Source organism: Xenopus laevis, chromosome 6S (genome assembly GCF_017654675.1).
Source record: "Xenopus laevis strain J_2021 chromosome 6S, Xenopus_laevis_v10.1, whole genome shotgun sequence".
In the NCBI taxonomy this organism is placed as follows: Eukaryota; Metazoa; Chordata; class Amphibia; order Anura; family Pipidae; genus Xenopus; species Xenopus laevis.
The window spans coordinates 110985873-111007440 of record NC_054382.1 but is presented as its reverse complement, the minus strand read 5'-3'; the positions used below and the strand labels follow the sequence as shown (position 1 = coordinate 111007440).

Genomic DNA, 21568 nt, shown 5'->3' with positions numbered 1-21568 from the left:
TTCACAGGCACCACCATCTTCCACGCGATCTTCTTCCTGCTTTGACCGGCGTTTTGGCGCATGCGCAGTAGGAGCATTTCGCCGGTACAGATCTACTGCGCATGCGCCAAAAGTCAAAGTTTTCCGATTTCACTTTGTGACTTTTGGCGCATGCGCAGTAGATCGTACCAGCGAAATGCTCCTACTGCGCATGCGCCGGTCAAAGCAGGAGGAAGATCGCTTGGAAGAAGATGGCGTCGGTTTTTGCACCGACTAGGTTTCCTTCTCCTTTATTAAGCTTTGCATCACTAGATCTTACGTTTTGTACTGTGCCAGTCTCCAGCAGTGGTGTCATTGAGAAAATCAGTCCAATACCTTCGGGTGCGGGAAGGCAGGAGGTGAGTTACCATCATGTATTAAAGGCACAGTGACATTACTTTTTCCCCCCCAAAATCTCTCTGCCCCCCCCCCTTTAATTCCTTTAGTAATGATGTGGACACAAGGCTGCAATAAAGGCATGCAGGCAATTAAACGCTAATTTGTACATAACCAGCTAATTACCATTAAAATAAACGGGGGCAATTACATGTCATCCCATCACCTGCCCAGTGTGAACAGTTGAGCAACAAATGTGTTTATTAACCCTATAGGCGTCGTTATTGGTACTGAACCTATGGAGTGCTCAAGTGTCAGGTCACATTCTAGTTTTACCGGGAAAGCTCCACCTTGTGGTGGTAACAACAGAGGTTCACAGAGTGATGGCAATGAATTGACTGTCTGTGGACATAGAGCAGTCTTATGAAATCCCTAAGGATGTTTTCAAAGAGACAGGTCAGCACATGTAATGAACAAAGCAGATATAGTAAATGTAGGTCCCATATACATGTGCTCTCCATGCAAGCTTTGTCAAATCAATGGCTAACACCCTTAAAGGAGAACTAAACCATAAAAAAAATATATGGCCCCATGCTTTATATACAGAATACATTGCTCCAGCTTAAAGTTTCAGCTTGTCAATAGCAGCAATGATCCAGGACTTCAAACTTGTCACAGGGGGGTCACCATCTTGGAAAGTGTCTGTGACACTCACATGCTCAGTGGGCTCTGAGCAGCTGTTGAGAAGCTAAGCTTAGAGTTTGTAGCAAATTATCAAGCAGAAAATGAGGTTTGTCTGTAATATAAGATGATGCTACGGGGCCGATTATTAAATTCTGATGCTAATTGCACTGGTTTCTGTGCTGCCATGTTGTAATTATCTGTATTAATTACTAATCAGCCTTATATTGTGACATTTCTATTCTATGCAAACTGTATATTGTGAGTGGGTCCCTAAGCTCAGTAAGTGACAGCAGCACAGAGCATGTGCAGTGAATCAGCAGAAAAGAAGAAGGGGAGCTACTGGGGCATCTTTGGAGACACAGATCTTTACTGCTAAAGGACTGTGGTTGCCTTGGGCTGGTACAGAAGCACAAAACATAATGTACAATATTTCTAGCTACTTTAGTTAAGCTTTAGTTCCCCTTTTAGTGCATATTACATCCTCTGACTCAATATGTACTACATTCCATCACTCATTGCAGCTAATAAACAAAAGCAAAGAGGAGCTTGTAAACAGTTGTGTTGGACTGGTTTCACCATGCAAGTTGTTGCAGGGAGAAAATCACATGTACATGAGACCTGAAGAGCCATTATTTCTCACGCTTTATGATTCAACCACATAACACAGTTCAAAGATTAAAAAAATGGAAGTATGCAATTGAAAACAAGAAAATTAATATATATTCAATTGAAATATACTTAAGGCAAGGCTATGCCAATCACAGATTACAAAAAAAAAAAAAAAATACAGATTAAATTTCATCATTAAACCTGGAATTTCATACTTGGAAAATCTACTTTCAAAGTGCAAAAAATACAAACCTAGACTATACATAGTATGACTATCAACATTATGGATGTTTCCCTGCTTGGAGTAGGGCAGAGAGGTAGAGATTGGGGAAAAGAAACCCCTGAAACGGTGTCTAATAATTTAATATCTGCACATCAAAGAGATCACAGACGCCTTCATTGTCATCCAAATTGAAGTTGTAGTCATCTGGAGTTGGTGAAAGTCGTAACAATGGGAAAACTAGAAAGAGGTGGGAAGAAAACAGGAATTATGGTAAAAAAACATATTTAAAGGGGGTAATTCACAAGTAAATTAACTTTTAGTATGATGCAGATGGTTGTCTTCTGGTAGATTTTAAATGATTTTGCTCTCCATCCAGTATGGAATTTTAGCAGCTAGTTGTTGCTAGGGTTCAATTTAACCTAGCAATGGTATAAACTAGACTGGAGGGATAAATAGGAGAGGGTCTGAATAAAAATAAAATAGGAAGCCACAATACAATTCTAGCCTCTCAGAGGTTGTAGGAGTAGCATAGAACATCCTAGAACATGCTAAGTGTTAATGTAAAGGTTAAATACCACATAACCTGTAATTAATTGTAGAAAATGTACATAAATTAACAATTCAGCAGCTTTGAAGTTATTTATAAAATGCTATTGAAAGCAGTAACTCCTCTTTCATCTTTCTTCTGCTAACTTCAAGTTGTTCTATTTACTCTGCTACTTTCCCCCTTCTAATACTCAAGAATAGCTCAGTATTTCTTGAGCTCAACATGGAAATTGACTCCAGGAAGATAATTTGATAATGTGAACAACCCCCCCCCCCACTCTTCACTCTTTGTTGTTATTGTTTTGTATTATAGATAAGCAGACGTCCATTATACAGACATTACTGTACACTGAGAATCAGTTGTTAGCTCACAAGGAGCAAACATGGAGTAGCTTCAACTTCCCTGTTTAGCGCAGGAATAAATAAAATAAAAATCTTTTGTAATTGAACAGTAGTACAAGTACTATTCGCTGGACTCATGATTACCAAGCAGGTATTCCTGCTTTAGCATGGTTTCTACTGATCGAGAGGGAAATGTATTTTTAGGCATTTTGCCACACAAAAACTTGGGGATGCAAGTACTTATAGTTGAACTACTGCTTAGAAAAGCTTAAAGATAGACAGAAAATGTGAAAATAAAAATAATATAGTATAGTTTATATAGGCTATAATACATCTTTTTGTACACCTGTAGAAATATATCAAGGCTTGCAGATTTAAACGTTTGTAAGTATTTTATCTTAAACCCCTGAATAAGTTTCTGTTAAAAAAAAAAAAAAAAATATATCAACTAAAGGGGAATAATTCCTGCAGGTGAAGGAAAAGAACACTGTTCCCGAAGAGTGTGGTTGCACAGAAAGGTGTATTAACACATTTAAAAACTGCTACACTATATTATTACATTTGCCTTCTATCCCCGAGCTTTTCTAATTATAAACTGTACTTGCTGCCATATCTGAGGGTGAACAGATACGGAGGAGCGGCTAAGGGAGTGGACTAGAGAGTTCCTAGGTACTTTATTCGGATTCTTAAAACCTGGTGATGGGAAGGTTGCTTTTTTATTATTATAATTATGATTTTATTATAAATGTAATACATTATTGATATTAAATTATGAATCTATTACTATATTATTATTATTATTATTATTATTATTATTATTATTATTATATCACACTATTGCAAAAATGCTAGCGCACAGAAAATCTATAGCATTATCTAAAATCTACCAACATCATCCTCCCAAAAATAATGGTGATTATTGGTTAAGACTGTCAGTATCTTAGAAATAAAGGCTACTTGTCAGAGTATTGGCTACATACCATCAGAAGACATAAGCTCATCAATAAGGTCTCCACTTATGTGACCTAGAAAACACAAATCAAGGCAACTTAAAGAGCAGATTCATCAAATAACATTTAAAAAAAACAAAATTATGAAAGGAACTCACCTTCCTGCTCATCAATTTTTGTTATATCGAATGCATTGGGTCTCAGAATACTATTAACATCCAATGGAAGCAGAGGAGAATAGTCACTTGAAGCAGCTGCGCTTTGTGCTACATCTGTCCCATGTGCAGAATACAGAATTGACTCAGGAAGTTCAGGGTAAGAGCTGGACGTGTTCTCCTGTAGATCACTGGCTGTGCAATCAGGGTTTAATTTACCTAAGAAAAGCAAACACCACAAAGTGCAGAATACATCAGTATAGTATACTGTGGCAACCATACATTTACTTTCATTACTATTTTAAAGACACATAACCAAGCAAAGCTAAGTGTCCATGGAAATGAAGAGACAAACAAATAAATTGCACTTATGCCCCTGGGGCAAGGTGGGAGGACTGTGTGGGTGCCATTTACTGTAAAGAAGTGGTATCAGATGATGTAAATTCTACACAAGTGCCTGTAGGGTTTTAGTTCAAACGGATCTGTGACAAATATGAGGGTCGTAGAATAGGAAGCATAATAAAGCTTTTTACCCCTGCTTCCATCCATAGATTTGCATATGCAATGTTGGGCATTGTAGACCGTTCCATACAGTAATGTGCTGCTACAAACTTTCCTCCGTGAGGCAACTACGGGCGACTACTGAAAACGCAGCGCCACGTGTGCTTTAGCGCAGCCGACTTTTCATTATAGCGTATGGGAAGACACGCTGAGGCAGTTCGGGGAGACTGTCGCTCAGAAGAAGAGGCGATTAGTTGCCAGGTGACAAAATCTCCCCGAATCTCCTCGTGTAAACTAACCCTAACATGTACATAACTGGGGGTATAGGAGATAATTGCTTAGAGATTTACTAAACTCACAAGAACTCCAAGGGATACTGAAAGCCAGCTTCAAGCAAAAGCAAAGTAAATGAAAGTGAAACACTCCTTTATAACAACAAACACTTGCTACTTTGTGCTAACAAATGAATTCCATGGTTGTGCGTCAGATGAATGTCAACAAATAGCCTCCATCAGAGAAATGGCACACACCAAAAGCTTTGCAGCAAAATAATGAAAACACCTTTACATGAACAATAAGGGTAAGGACACACGGGCAGATTCAGGGAGATTAGTCGCCCCGGCGACACTCTCCCCAAACTGCCTTCCCTTACTTTCCCACCCACTATAATGAAAAATCGCCAGCGGGACGGCACTCTTAGCGCTTCGTTTTCCGAAATCGTCCCACGAGGAAACTTCGGAAGACGAAGCACCACGAGTGCCATCCCGCATGCGATTTTTCATTACAGCCGGCGGGAAGGTAGGGGAAGGGTTTGTCGCCCCGAAGAAGAGCCGATTTGTCGCGGGGGCGACTAATCTCCCCGAATCTGCCAGTGTGTCCCTTACCCTAATGGTAATTGTGCAGGTGAACCACAGGTCAGGCCTTACCAATCAGAAATGCTCATTGAAGATAAGCGATATATTGTGTGACTAGCAGGGTGCACAGCAGGCTCAGCACGATTAGTATTATTATCAGTACAAAGGTATTTTCCATGGGGTGCAAGGGTAAGGGCACACAGAGCATTGCCACAGCAGGGAAATAATTTTGCACAGTGTAGGCAATGTTTGTGCACTTATAATAACCGTCTATTTTACAGTAGCCATATTTTTGAGAATTGTTTATTATTTCAGTTGTCAGAGCCACTTCATCAGATTCTGGTCAATGCATAATGGTTCCCAAGGCAAGCCTCAGTCATTATAGACCCCCCTCCCCTCAGCTTCCCAACTCTCCAGCAACAACGTCTGGGGTGCTCATTCCTGCACTTTGGAGTTAAAATTACAAGTGTGGGTATCTATATAGCTCTATCTATATTGACCAAATCAATAAAAAAAAAAATTGTACCACTGGAGTAAGAGTGATTGTCATGTCTAAAACAGCTTTTAGGGGTGGGTTACACAATATGGCTAAAAGATGTATTAGAGTTCAAAGTTTCAAAATACCCAACTGACAAATGTGGTCACTCTACATGCAGGATTTGTGCAGAAGTTAGTTATTGGAGTTGTCTTTCAAGGGGCTGTTTACCTTAAAGGACCAGTAACATTAAAAAAAAAAAAAATTTCAAAATTCGTTAATATAGAACGAAAAATCAACACCAAGGCAAATAAAACGTTTAGATTGCAAAGCCTTTATTAAGAGATAACTTACCAAAACTCCCACTTCCTGTCCTCTTCTAAAACAACGAAAGGGCGACCATCCATGCAGCGGTGTTCAACTTCTCCTCCCTGGCTATCCTCTCTGCAGAGCTTCCCCTATTCCCAGCAGTCAGACTTTGAATCCAGCCTTTCCTCGTCCGGCGAGGAAGAAGAAGAGGAGGAGGGCAGCCTCTGCCTCTCCAGCGGCAAGTGTTGTCTGCAGGCGCACCGATCTGCTGAAGAATATCCCCAAGCGCATGCATCAGTGCAACGTAGAGGAGCAGCGCAAGCACAAGGCTTTCCACACGGGCAAGTGCACAGCTCCTGCAAACCGTGGCATTCCGCTCCGCCTTTGAGCCGGGAGTGCTACCAGCTCGTAGACTGCAATCGTAGCGCAACGGCAGGTAGCAAGTGGTTCGGCGCTACTGGAGTCTACAATCGCCACCTTCTCCTGCAGCAGCGGGGACTGCCAGCCCCACTCAGGTGGGCACATCACGGGAACAAGGGGTTTGTCCATGCGCTTGTGCACCGTAGTCCTGGGGATATTCTTCAGCAGCTCGGTGCGCCTGCAGACAACACTTACCACTGGAGAGGCAGAGGCTGCCCTCCTCCTCCTCTTCTTCCTCGCCGGAGGAGGAAAGGCTGGAGTCAAAGTCCGACTGCTGGGAATAGGGGAAGCGCTGCAGCGTGGACCTCTGCCTCCTTCAAATACTGTCACTAGAATAGCCAGGGAGGAGAAGTTGAACACCGTTGCATGGATGGTCGCCCTTTCGCCATTTTAGAAGTGGAGTTTTGGCAAGTTCTCTCTTAAAAAAGGCTTTGCAAATTAAAAGTTTTATTTGCCTTGATGTTTATTTTTCGTTCTATACCAAAGAATTTTGAAAAAAAATGTTTTTTAATGTTACTGATCCTTTAATGGGGTGGTTCGCCTTTAAGTTAACTTTTAGTATGTTATAGAATGGCCAGTTCGAAGCAACTTTTCAACTGGTCTTTAGGTATTTTCTATAGTTTATTAATGATTTGCCTTCTTCTTCTAACCCTTTCCAGCTTTAAATTGGGGGGTCACTGACCTCACCTAGAAACACATTTTCTGCAAGGCTACAAATGTATTGTTATTGCTACTTTTTATTACTCATCTTTCTATTCAGGCCCTCTCCTATTCCAGTCATTCATTCAAATCAACATATGGTTGCTAGGGTAATTTGGGGCCTAGCAATCAGATTGCTGAAACTGCAAACTGGAGAACTGCTAAATAAAAACCTAAACAACTCAAACACCAGAAATAATAAAAAATGAAAACCAATTGCAAATATCACTCTCTACATTATACCTAACGTTAAATCAAATGTGAACAACCCCTTTAACTTAAAAATTAACATTTAGTATGAGGTAGAAGACGTTATTCTGAGACAATTTGCAAATGGTTTTCATTTTTTATTATTTGTGTTTTTGAGTTACGGTATTTAGCTTTTTATTCAGAAGCTCTTCGGTTTGCAATTTCACCAATCTGGTTGCTAGAGTCCAAATTACACTATTTACCATACACGGATTTGAATAAGAGACTTGAATATGAATAGGAGAGGCTTAATAAAATGTAGCAATAACAATAAATGTATAGCCTCACAAAGCGAACCACCCATTTAAAGGAGAACTAAACTATTTACAGCTAAAAATGCCATATTTCATATACTGAACTTGTTGCACCAGCCTAAAGTTTCAGCTTCTCAATAGCAGCAATGATCCCGGACTTCAACCTTGTCACATGGGGTCACCATCTTGGAAAGTGTCTGTGACACTCACATACTCAGTGGGCTCTGAGCAGCTGTTGAGAAGCTAAGCTTAGGGCTCGTCACTAATTATCCAGCAGAAAATGAGGTTGGCCTGTGATATAAGCTGATGCTACAGGGCTGATTATTAAATTCTGATGTTAATTGCACTGATTTCTGTGCTGCCATTTAGTAATTATCTGTATTAATTACTTATCAGCCTTATATTGTGACATTTATATTCTAGAAGTACTGTATATTGTGAGTGGGTCCCTAAGCTCAGTAAGTGACAGCAGCACAGAGCATGTGCGGTGAATCAGCAGAAAAGAAGATGGGGAGCTACTGGGGCATCTTTGGAGGCGCAGATCTTTACTGCTAAAGGGGTGTGGGTTGCCTTGGGCTGGTACAGAAGCACAAAACAATGTACAACATTTCTAGCCACTTCTTTGGTTAAACTTTAGTTACCCTTTAATACCTAAAAGACATATTAGACCTAACTGTAAATCAAAATCTGGCTCCTGCATGGAAACAGAGAATGTAGAGAGACAGATGCAGAGAAGGTAACGAGTGTAACTTCAATATTTCTGAAACCGTACAGAATTTAATAGACTATATTTAGTTAAGTTTCTGATTTCAGTATGATGAAACTTATATCAAGTTTTCATTTTTGAAAATCAATGGCTGGAGTGATGAGCAATACGAAGCACTGTTGACTGCACCTCCTATTTTCAAGCACCCTAGGCAGCTGTCTACCCTTGGTTCCGGCCCTGCACGTCATTTTCAAATACTTCAAACAAAATCAATTACTCACCTGCAGCTGCCTGTTCCGCCAGGTCGCTCTCTTGTTGTTGTTTTGCACTGAGAGAGCTATTCTGTGCTGCCGGCTGTTTATTTGAAGAGGATGTAGCTTCAGGCTGTGAATTGGGTTGTGTAAGGTCATCCGGTGGAGGAACAGGAAAGACGACTGGCTTGGAGGAACTGGATTCCTTATTAATTAGAAGTACCTGAATAGGACCTGAATTACTCTTTAAACTAATCTGGTATTTCTTTTGTCCGTTTTGACCCTAAGAGGAAAAACAAATGCCCACAAATACATAAAAACGCAATGGATGTGATCAGAAAAACCTTCTCTACTCTTCAACAGCAATAAAGCAACTAATATTGATGGATCTCATCGATAAGCATATAATGTAGTCATAAGTATTTGTGGCAAAGGAAACATGTTTTATACCATTTCAGGAACTGGAACTTCCAATTGAGTGCCAGATGGAGCCTGGATAGCAAGAAGAGTGTCTCCTAGAAAATAAATTTGAAAATAAATAAAGTCAGTCCTTTATATCCACCTTTATAATTAAGCTGGAAAAAAAATAAAAATAAATAAAAAACGCTAAATAAAATGAGATATTTTGAATAAAAGCACCTACCATTAAAGCAGTTACACAGGTCTTCATGTGTAACAAATGAATACGTAAGACATTGTCAAGGTATGAACAGTAACGGTAAACAGTAAAAGCATGGCATTCAGCTAATGGGAATGAATGAATCACTCATATAATGTAATGCAAAAGGGCTAAATTTTAATTTATAAGGCAAACTGCACTGGTTTCGGAGCCGTCACGTGACAGGAATCTGAATGAATTACTAGTCAGTCTAGTATTGTGACATTTATATTCTATATTTACTGTGTATTGGGCTCAAAGCTCAGTAAATAACAGCAGCACAGAGCACGTGATATAAAATCAGCAGAAAAGAACAAATGGAGCCATTAGGGGCATTTTTGGAGGCTAAATTCTTCACCGTTAAAGGGCTGTGGTTGCTTTGGGCTGATACAGAACCAAAATATAATGAGTAGCATTTCTACCCTACTTGTTTATTTAGTTCTCTTGTAAGGTTTGGAACTGGATTGTTTGTGGGTTTGTAAATATTCTACATTGACTACATTTGCAAATATAGTCCCAACCCATTTCTAGACTTCTCAACTTCAGTCCCCTCTGTTCAGAACAGATGGCTAAAAATCCTACTGTAGATCCAGGGCCATAATGGGCTGCTAATATACACCCAAGCCCAAATCTCAAAAAAACTTAATACCAAACTATTTCTAGTACATAAGGCTAATGTCACACCTAGAGGCACATTTATCAAGGGTCTAATTTCGAATTCATGCGAGTTGGTTTTTTTTTTTTGTTTTTTTTTTGTTAAACTACCATAAACTCTAAATTTATTACTAAAATCTAATTTTTAAAACTCTGATGAATGGAATCGACCTGAAAACTCGAATTGACATTGAATTTTAAAAACTCGATTTGAGTCTTTTTCTCCAAAAAAAAAAAATAAATAAAAAAAAAAAAAAAGGTTTAAGGTGGAGAATAAAAGAATTCATGTTTTTAAAGGGCCAGTGTATGATAAATATCAAAATAGATCTATAGAATAAATCTGCCCCCTATGCGTTTCCTATGCTGGAAAAAAAACAGTGACCTGTGTTTGTAGCAACATATACCTGCCACAGGGCATACAGGGGGATTTCAGACAGAAAATGAACAAGCACTTTCTAGTCTGTGCAGTGACGAACAAATGGTCTCCCTTTCAAGTACAGTTGAACCCCCATTTTCCATTTTTCAGGAGACCAGAAAAAATGTGTAAAATCCAGAAAAATGTAAAATCAGGGAAATGTTTTGTGGTCCCACCTATATATTATGCAGAATACAACAATGTAAAATGAGGGAAAATGGGGGTTCTACTGTAGATCATAAACAGATAAAAGGATATATTCCATTTTCAGATGAATCCATTACATTCTTGATGCTTTGCTGAAGCCATGCTTTTTGCTGGTCCAGTTCTTTCTCCTTAAGTTCTAGGTCCTCAATTTCTGCTTTCAGATTCCTTAGTCGGTCAAGCACTTCTTTTGTGTTGCAACCTGCACCTACACCACTTCAACAAAGGTACAAATATTAAGTGCATGTTATGCATATTCATTTATGGGGCTCATGTATAACTAGTAGGCACATTTGCACCTGGGCAGTAGGCCATAGCAACCAATCAGTGATTAGCTTTTTCATTCATCTGCAGGTAGAATAATGAAGAATACAAACCTCTGGTTGGTTGCCATGGGTTACTGCCCAGATGCAAACATGCCCACTGTTTATAAATGAGCCCCATCTTCTTAAAATGTATCAGTTTCATTTGTGGCAAATTATTTTCAAATCCCTTTAGGGTCAGGGCACACGCTCAGATTCAGGGAGATTAATCTCTTTCTTGGGGCGTCTAATCTCCCCAAACTGCCTTCCCGCCGACTAGAATTTAAGTCACAGGCAGGTTGGCACTTTGTTTTCCAAGTCCCCTGAAGTTTCCTTGTGAGGCAACTTCAGAAAATGGAGCTTTCCTAGTGCCATCCCGCCGGCGATTTACATTCTAGCTGGTGGAAGGCAGATCGGGGAGCTTAGTCGCCCCGAAGAAGAGGAGATTTGTCGCCAGGCGACTAATCTCCCCGAATCTGAGCGTGTGCCCTGACCCCAACAGCCCAACTGATTGAGATTATATCCCAGATATAATCTCAAAATCAGTTACTTGGGCATCATCTGGAAATATGCTATACTCGGTTCTCAATGTCAATTCTCAACCTGATTGATCTTCAGACAGTCACTCCATAACACTGAGCACTACAATTTTAGGTATATACTGTAAGTGTGTGGACAAGAAGAGTAAACAGCGGTAATGCTTAGGCCAGTTTTCTGCAAATAAATGGCCTCTGTTTTACTGAAGGATAGGGTTTTTTAAGGGCATATCAATACAAACATATACATTAATATAATTATGTATACAGAATACACATGTTTAACTGAACATCTGAAGAAGAAAAAAAAAAAAACAGCAACAACGAAAAAGGAGTCCCTTGACTGTGCTCCCCCCCCCATAAACAAACTTCCAACTGAAACTCATTTAAAGGGCACCTGTTCTCAAAATATATAATCCCCAACAAAAAGGTGTGGTGTAATAGAGCCAGCACTCTCTATGGCAGTTAGGCAGGTTAAAAAAAAGTTTATGGGTTAAACTTAATGGACGTGTGTCTTTTTTCAACCTAACTTACTATGTTACTCTGGTTGGGGGTAACAGTAGTTTGTTTTGTTTTTTAAAATAAAATAAAAAATTGCCCAGTGTTTATAAATGAACCCCCCAATGTGCAACTGCGGGTTCTAGGCAACGTTTTAGCACTTTGAATGCAGATTGGTTAAATGCATGCATGTGTTGCATCAAATAAAAATATAACCAGGAAAACTAGAACCAATAATGCAAGGGTTAACGTAGACACACCCCATTAAATGTTTGTATATATATTTGTGCAAAATCAAAATAATGTTCTTACTTCCACTGAATGCTGTTCTTGGACTTCTTCTCTATTAAACCAATACCTTCCAAAACATTGGTAATATCATATATTCTTCTTTTTTGTCTGACAGCAAGACTATCTGCAGCCTGCAAGGGAAACACATTTTCAGACTTTATAAATAAATCTGGAGTTGCTAGGTAATGTTGGCAACACTGTAAACTTCTCACAGATGGACATTTTTTTTTGCATTTGGCACTTCCCTGTTGCACTGCAAGTACAGATTTAAAAAGAACAGGCTACATTTCTTCATGAGGGTCCTTGTGGGACCAGTAACATAAAAAAAAAAACTATTTTTTAAAAATTTTTGTTTCTACGTAACCAAAAAAATAAAAACACAAGACAGTTTTAACTTTAAATTCGCAATTAAAGTCCTTATTAAGAAATTAATTCTCTGCTTGAGCTCCTCTTCAGAAACACAGACAATCCATTGTGCGATACTCTATTTCTCCTCCCTGGCTATCTCCTATAGAAGGCAGGGAGGAGAAATCGAGCGATGCACGATGAATCGTCGCCGTTTCTGAAGAGGAGCAGAATTGGAAAATCTGTAAGTTATTTGATAAAGACTTTGCGAATTTGAATTTAAAACTGTCTTTTTGTTAAATAGAAACTTTTTTTATGTTACTGGTCTTTTAAGAATGTTTATGCAATTTACACGTTTTTGTTTCATTTTCATGATATTAGCAGTTTTACACAATTACAATCATGAAGCTGAAATGGCAGTGTTGCCTGTTGTTCTGTCAGACACAAAAGGGTTCAGTTACTGATGTGCCTGGGCACAGATGCATTGGGAGATGCTTCTTGAATCAGTAACTTTACCTTCCGGGGGGGGGGGGGGGTCAGGCTGGCAGCAAACTTATAACATGAGCAGTTAAATTCTCTAGTTCCGGTAAAGGAGCAGTTATCCAGAATGCTCAAGACCTGGGGTTTTCCAGATAAAGGGTCTTTCTGTAACTTAGATCTTCATATCTTAAGCCTACTAGAAAATCATGTAAACATTAAATAAACCAAATAGGCTGGTGTTGCCTCCAATGGGGATTAATTATATCTTAATTGGGATCACAATACGGTTTTATTATTACAGAGAAAAATGGGAAACATCCTTTCCGGAATTGAGCTTTCTGGATAATGAAACTAAAGAAAACATGAATTGTAATACCAAATTATTTTCACTCTCCCACTAACTTTTGCTTCACAGAAACCAATAAATTAGAAAAAAAAAAAAAAAAATATCTTACATTTCCCCCTGCACACAGGCAGGTTCACCCAAGTATACCATAATCAGTAGGGATGCACCAAATCCATTATTTTAGGATTCGGCCAAACACCGAATCGTTTGTGAAAAATTTGCCAAATACACAATCGAATCTGAACCCTAATTTGTATATGCAAATCAGGAAACCAAGAGGGAAAGAGAAGTGTGAGCTGCAAGAGCGGTTAAAGGAACAGTAACACCAAAAAAAATTAGTGTTTTAAAGTAATGAAAATATCATGTAATGTTGCGCTGTACTGATAAAACTGATCTGTTTGCTTCAGAAACACTACTATAGTTCATATAAACAAGCTGTTGTGTGGCAATGGCGGAAACTGAAAAAAGGCTATATGGCACAGGTTAGATAGTGGATAACATTATGTTCTACAGAGCTTATCTTCTATCTGCTGTGTAACCTGAGCCTTTTCTCCTTTGAATGGCTGCCCCCATTGCTACACAGCAGCTTATTTATATAAACAATAGCAGTGGTTTTGAAACAAACACAGCAACCTGAACAGTGCGTTATATTTTTATTACCAATTTTATGATCAATTTCACTTTTTAATGTTTTGACTTCCTTGTTTGCGTGACGAAAAGTTGTGTAATTTTTTGGATTGGCCAGGCACTTGGATTCAATAGAACAAATTCCTGCTCAAAAGGGCTTTATCTTGGCCATATCCCAAACCCTCAATTTGGTTCTTGCCTAATTATCAAAACTCAACTAAACTGTGTCAACATGCATACCATTAAACAAATATAAGCTCACCAAATCCTTATTTGCCTAAAGTGTACATTTTACATGCAGTCCCTTCTATTAAAAGTATCTTATGTAATAAAAACTAGAACTTGCACTCTACAAAGGACAAGCAAACAAGGAATGTAAAATATAAAAAAAAAGTGTAATGCTTCCTCTCTGTACATGCTATAAACACAAGAAAAACTCCCCAGGACTCACCAGATTTGGCTAGAATTGGTTGACCACATTCACTAAAACAAAGTGCTCTGGAATTTACTCCCATTTACAAGGCACTATAGATTTATTGTGGGAAGGATCAAACAAATAAGACACTGAGTGGATTAAATGGCTTATACTGTAACAAATGAAGACAAGGCTAAATGTGCAAACAGGGTTAGCAATACAGGTATGGGACCGGTTATCCAGAATTCTTGACTTGGTGCTTTCCAGATAATGGATCTTTCCATAATTGGGATCATCATACCTTAAGTCTACTAGAAAAACATTAAATGAAGCCAATAGGCTGGGTCTGCTTCCAATAAGGATTAATTATATATCTTCGTTTGGATCAAGTACAAGTTACAGTTTTATTATTACAGAGGAGAATTTTTAATTTTCTTTTTAGGTTTGGATAAAATGGAGTCTATGGGAGATTGCCCTTCTGTAATTCTGAGCTTTCTGGATAATGGGTTTTCAGGATAAGGGATCCCATACCTGTATCTTTATAGAAGAGTTATACTTCTCCATTATTCTTGTTACAGGAAAAATAGAGAGGGGAAGATAACCTCACTTAAAGGGATACTGCCTGCCCAGCCCATAATATATTTGTATCGAGTGGTGACACAGCTTCTCCTGGCTTAGGAGGGCAAAGCAAAGATAGATAGGCTGGAGACACGGACTGACACTTAAAGGAAAACTATACCGTCCAAACAATGTAGATCTCTATAAAAAGATATTGCATAACACAACTCATATGTAAGACCCTGCTTCATGTAAATAAACCATTTTCAAAATAATATACTTTTCTAGTAGTATGTGCCATTGGGTAATCATAAATAGAAAATTGGCATTTTAAAAAATAACGGCTGTCCCCTGGGATCCTAGGATTCACGGTGCACACAAACATACCGTCAAACCATAGTTTTTAGGTCACACGAGCCAATTAACAGACAGAGTTCTGTCTTTTGCTTCCACACTTCTTCCTGTTACAGTTAGAGCTGCAGTATTTCTGGTCAGCTGATCTCTGAGGCAACACACAGACCATCACAACATGGTGGCTCAAGGCAAGAGATGTAAAAGGGCAATATTTACTTAAATATATATATACCAGTTTGGTAAGATTCTTTAATATGATGTAAACTATCTATTGCTTAAGTGTTCATTTTGGGGGTATAGTTTTCCTTTAATTGATGGTACTGAGGAGGAAGCTCTAGAATTAATGTACAGTTGTAAGAACCATTAAGTCTAACCAACTCTACCATGCACATTTAATGAAAAGATCTTTTATTCAGGACTCTTTTTACCCTATTGTATCAGTTATAATTTTGTGTGTAATCTGTTTGGTCAATGCATACACCCATTTATTTACACTGCCGCAGAATATGCCGACACTTAAAGAGGACCCGTCACCCAGATATATATAAAAAAAAAAAGCTGTATAATGAAAGTTCTAAACATGAACACCAATTTATTTATTTTTTAATTACAATATCCATACTGGTTATAAACGTGTTTAAAATTGTTTGCTGATCTTGTGAGGTGTCTACAGCACCATGGAATAAATTAGGGATCACTCAGTATGCTGCAAAATCAGGTATTGGCTCTCGGTCAGTCCTCTGTATCTCAAGCATAGAGATGGAACAGGCAATTACATTCACTTTCCATTCTGCACTTCCTAGATTTCACTGTACTCCTCAAATGCCCCCTGCCTCTTCACCATCAAATTGTGTAGCCAGTGCAATAAACAAGCCTTAATACAAAATCCACAAAATGCCACCTGCCTTCTTGCTAGGATTATGAATTCTAAGACTTAAAAGAACAAGATTTAAATAATTTCTAAAATGCTAGTGAAGTTGATTTTGTGATTACATCATAAAGTAAGATTTAAAATTATTTCTTAAGGTGACAGGTGTCCTTTAAATATGTATTATTAATAATAACAGCAACAAAACGTCAGTGGTTTTAAATGAATTGTGGAAAATTGGGATCAGTCTGGCGTGTGTGTGTGTACATCCAACAAGAAAGACAAAGTCTATGTAAGCTGATTCATTGTTGCACCAAAACACAGCATGCTGCAGTATAATAATGGTAAATGCCTTATCTTTTCTATTGCCAAAAAACTCAATTTGTGTTCAGCTACACCCAACTTGTTGCATGTGACTGGTATGTACAAGGACTCGCAAAAAGTATTGTGTTATTCATTATTAAGAAGCACAATAGTTTTCAACCCATGTGCCTCACATTCTGCTCTTCCCACCTATTATAAGTCATCCATACCTCCCAACTGTCCTGTTTTTAGAGGGACAGTCCCTCTTTTGACAGCTCAACCCAAAGTCCCTCATTTGTACTGGAAAGTCCCGTTCTCTGCACTGAACAGCCAGAAAAAGAAACAAAGTTTCTAACTTAATTGGCTTTTGGCAGAGAACACATAACCGCCACAACAGAAGAGAAGATACATTTGTAACAATTCATATGTATCTAGATAAGCAAATAAGGAATTGGAACAATAAAAACAGGTCCCTTGGGAAAAGTTTGACTCACAGCTTAAAGGGCAATTGAGCTTCATTAGCAAAACTCACAAAACACAGAAATATGTTCAAACTTTCATAACGTGCGAAATTTTGTAAAATGAACACGGTAATTAGGGGGTAACTTTTTTGTCCCTCTTATTATTTCCAAATTGTTGGGAGGTATTCCCTCCTGGGCCACAATATCACACAAGGCTACCCCCTGTTTTCCGATTGGTTGATAGGAAGTCAACATGCCACCTTCATCTACACCTCCTCCTCTGTTACTTACCTATTACTCATCCCTTCCTACCAGTGCAGCACAGGTAGAAAAGGGTTGCCAGGTCTTATTTTCAAAACCAGCCAAAGTCAGCTACAAAACCAGCCAAGAGGCATATATTTTTATACATAATGTAAAATAAACACTTTTTTATACTATTCAAAATATTTTGGCTCCTGGATTCCATTGACCGATTGACTTGGTGTTCCGGAATGGTGCCTGCCCACTATCCAAGTTTTTAGTGTGTTGCTCCCCTTTGCTGAAGGTCTGGGGCATGAGCACCCAGACCCACCGTGGAAAGCGGTAAACTTGTCCTTTTATTCAAATAATCCATGCTTTCTATGATTCTTATGTATAGCACAAAAATAGCACAATATATGAAGTGAGGAAAAAACCAAAAAAAAGTCTAAAAAATAAATGTGAAAATTCGCCTTTCAAATTTTCACCGATTAGTATATTTTTCCATGAAGCAAAACGGGACAGATTCAGCCATCACCAGCGGCGTACAGAGGGGGGCACAGGAGGTATAGGGGCAAGAATGCTTATGGGAGACTGGGGTACAGAGCCCAAAATTTGGTAACTCCCAACTTCAACATAAGCCCCATTGCATGCTGGGTATTTTAGTCTTACATTAAACTTTGCAGTAGGCAAATTGTTAAAACAAAAACTACATTTCCCAACATACATTGGGAGATATTTAGCACATTAGGGCAAGGAAAAATTTCAGCTGATTTCCAGGCAGCCAAAGGCCCAAAAAGTAGCCCAAATCCCTACCTTGGCTAGTTTGTGCTTTCAAAACTCGCCTGGGCTTTAAATTACTAGCCTAATTTGGCTGGAAAACAGACAACATGGCAACCCTGGGGTAAAATACCCAGCATGCCATGCCAGCCCCCTGTTAGTCTTACTTGCGCCCCCTGTGGTCAGTGCAGGTACTCCAGGCAGCACATTAATGAGTCCCTCTAATTGCCCTGTTAAACAGTACCCAGCCACTGTCTGGATAAACCAGAAAAACAAGCCCGGGCTGCTCACGGATTACGGGAAACTTACCACTTTCAGGTCGAGCACCCCATCCTTCGCCTCCTGCAGCAGCGACACAAACTTACTAGTGAGCAGCCCAAGGCTCTTCTCGTGCCGGCTGGACGCTCCCGCTGCTTCCGCCATAGTATCCACCGACCGCAAAGTAAACTCGGGGCGGGCCCCTGAAGCCCGCCCCCAACTCGGCAAGTGATAACGAGGAAACTCGGTGAGACACGCGGAGAACACGAGAAAGACTCTAGTTCCCGGACGTGACGTACCTGCAGTTGCCTAGAAACCATACACTCGAGGAAAAGTTTTTGAGCGCTCCGAGTGACATTTCAAGAGGCGGAGCTTCACAGAGAGACTTCCGGAACAACAGTGACGGAGCGGCCATGTTTGATAATGGCACGAAATGGATATACAAATTTAAATCGCTTGCGTCGTCGTCGTGCTGATTTCACAGGTGTTTGTAAAATTTGTTCTGACGAGTGGATTAAATAAAGTCTTCGGACAAACTCGCTGTATACTAAATGAATCGCCCCGCCCCCTTACCATCTCTATGGTTAAAGCCGCCGGGGCTGAGCTAGGAAGTAGGCGGGGAAGTAGCAAGTGATTGGCTGGTAGAGAGGAAAAACAATGGACCACGTGTAGGGCTGTTTTATTAACAAGATATAAAGTAGTTGGGTGGGTAGGAGTGTACTTTGTTAGACAAGTGGCATCTCATTATTTCAGACCTGCAATACTCATTTCATTATGAAATCTATTATAGTTAGGGGTTGTTTCGCCTTTGATATCTAGTATAGGTAAATCTAGACAAAAGATAAAAACACTTTTCCACAAAACACGAGAGGTCCTCACTTTGTGGCAGAAGAATTGTCAAGACCTGGGTGCAGGCCCGGATTTAGGGAGAGGCCCCCTAGGCCCGGGCCTAGGGCGGCAAGATGTTTAGGGGCGGCAAGCAGGCACCCCTAACATCTATATAACTATCAGTATAAGCCCCAAACTTTCCTCGCCAAAGTACTTTCCTCGCCATGATCGCCATCGCCCCCAAGAGCCGAGAAGAGTAGACAACTAGACACAGAGAGAGGAGAGGGAACCGCCAGGCCAGCACGTATATCTTCTTCCTGGTTGTGCGCAAGGAACGTCATCACGTGCCGTGCGTGCGCACACAATGTTGTGATGTCACTCTGCGCACGGCCGCGATGTTGTTCGCATCACAGACTCTGCAAGCCACACGGACACGGATCTCTCTGTGTACAGCACGCACACGCGGCACAGGATAGATTTGGCTGGTGGCTGCTGCCTGCTTGGCTGCAAGTCAGCAAGTGCAGTGTTATCTGCAATTTAAAAGCGCAGCCAGTCACAGTCAGCAGGCAGGATTTGATTTCTGTCCTTTTTTTCCTTTATTGTAAATTTATTATCTTCCACAGTTCCACTTGGTAGGTTAAGTAATAATTATTATATTAAAGGACCAGTAACATCAAAAAATTTTTACAAAAAATTCGTTAGTATACAACGAAAAATAAACACCTTGACAAATTAAACTTGTAAATTGCAAAGCCTTTGTTTAGAAATAACTTACCGAAACTTCACTTCCTGTCCTCTTCAAAACAGGCGATACGGCGACCATCCATCCTGCAGTGCTCGATTTCTTCTCCCTGGCTATGCTAGTGACAGCTGTGAAGGAGGCTGAGGCTCCGCTCTTGAGTGCTGGCTGGTGGAGCAGGGTTTGTAGTGGGGTTCCCGATGTGCTCCGAGCCTGCCAGTGCCTGAGTGCACCTCACCTTCCCAGGCTAAAGACCACGACTTGTACTTTCGTGCTGCCTCACAATGAAGTCTGTGTTTTACCGTCGCTTCTTCATTCTCCTTCCTTGGGTGCTGATTGTGGTGATTATAATAGACAGTGACACGAGGAGATCCCCGGGCTCAGGCAGAGTCCCCAGCGCTTGCTATTACCCCTACTGGAACCGGAGGGTCGGACGCGCAGCTCTCGTGAGACCCCGACCCAGTGATCCCAACGCTAACCTGGGGCTGAACTCTGCCCCTCACAGGAGGAAGAACGAGACTGTGCTGCTCATGATCTATGCCATCACCCCCACCTACAGCCGCCCGGTGCAGAAAGGAGAGCTCACCCGCCTGGCCAATACCTTCCGCCTGGTGCCGCGTTTACATTCGATTCTGGTGGAGGACTCTGTGCACCCGACGGAGCTGGTGAGCCGCTTCTTGGCTGGGGCAGGAGTCAAAAGCAGTCACCTGTATGCGGTCTTTAGCATAGGAGCAGTGCGGGAAGCGGGGCAGCATCGGCAGCTCCCCGTCCTTTTTTTCCACTGCCCACATCAAAGTCGGTCTTTTTGGGGAGCAGATGTAGGGCCCGCACAGAATGCACAGAGTCCTCCACCAGAATCGAATCTAAACGCGGCACCAGGCGGAAGGTATTGGCCAGGCGGGTGAGCTCTCCTTTCTGCACCGGGCGGCTGTAGGTGGGGGTGATGGCATAGATCATGAGCAGCACAGTCTCGTTCTTCCTCCTGTGAGGGGCAGAGTTCAGCCCCAGGTTAGCGTTGGGATCACTGGGTCGGGGTCTCACGAGAGCTGCGCGTCCGACCCTCCGGTTCCAGTAGGGGTAATAGCGAGCGCTGGGGACTCTGCCTGAGCCCGGGGATCTCCTCGTGTCACTGTCTATTATAATCACCACAATCAGCACCCAAGGAAGGAGAATGAAGAAGCGACGGTAAAACACAGACTTCATTGTGAGGCAGCACGAAAGTACAAGTCGTGGTCTTTAGCCTGGGAAGGTGAGGTGCACTCAGGCACTGGCAGGCTCGGAGCACATCGGGAACCCCACTACAAACCCTGCTCCACCAGCCAGCACTCGAGAGCGGAGCCTCAGCCTCCTTCACAGCTGTCACTAGAATAGCCAGGGAGAAGAAATCGAGCACTGCAGGATGGATGGTCGCCGTATCGCCTGTTTTGAAGAGGACAGGAAGTGAAGTTTCGGTAAGTTATTTCTAAACAAAGGCTTTGCAATTTACAAGTTTAATTTGTCAAGGTGTTTATTTTTCGTTGTATACTAACGAATTTTTTGTAAAAAATTTTTGATGTTACTGGTCCTTTAATCTGAGCTGTCTGCTGACTAAAATAATAATATGAGCCAATTCAAACAGGCTTTAACAAATGCAGCTTGCAGAGATTTTTTTAAAAGGGGTTTTTTATGTTATAATTAGCTGCCTGCTATATACACAATTATTTCCAGTTTATTGTCTGTTTTTATTTGGGTTAAGATTCCCTTCTGAGGGGGGGGGGCGGCACAGCAGCTGGGCCTAGGGGAGCACAAAAGGTAAATCCGGCCCTGCCTGGGTGAGCGGGGCTCCAGACC

General features: G+C 40.7%; 1 protein-coding gene across 1 annotated transcript; it reads right to left on the bottom strand.

Annotated features, from left to right (window-relative positions):
* Window positions 1-1662: 1662 nt before the first annotated feature.
* Window positions 1663-18539, bottom strand: e2f5.S (E2F transcription factor 5 S homeolog). The gene is made up of 9 exons (XM_018223833.2): window positions 18223-18539; window positions 12161-12270; window positions 10567-10728; window positions 9225-9268; window positions 9032-9096; window positions 8612-8864; window positions 3867-4082; window positions 3739-3783; window positions 1663-2107 (listed from the first exon to the last, which is right to left on the bottom strand). Exons 1-9 carry the CDS (start codon window positions 18334-18336, stop codon window positions 2001-2003), a joined length of 1116 nt encoding a protein of 371 aa, XP_018079322.1. The 5' UTR covers window positions 18337-18539; the 3' UTR covers window positions 1663-2000.
* Window positions 18540-21568: the final 3029 nt, after the last annotated feature.

Bases quoted from the DNA above. Each gene is read 5' to 3' on its own strand.
- e2f5.S (XM_018223833.2), bottom strand. From the start codon at position 18,336: ATGGCGGAAGCAGCGGGAGCGTCCAGCCGGCACGAGAAGAGCCTTGGG. The intron at 9,269-10,566 runs ATATCCTTTTAT...ACAATGTCTTAC, and splicing joins GATTCATCTGAAAATGGAAT to GTATTCATTTGTTACACATG. The intron at 4,083-8,611 runs GTGAGTAATTGA...TGCTTTTCTTAG, and splicing joins GGCGGAACAGGCAGCTGCAG to GTAAATTAAACCCTGATTGC.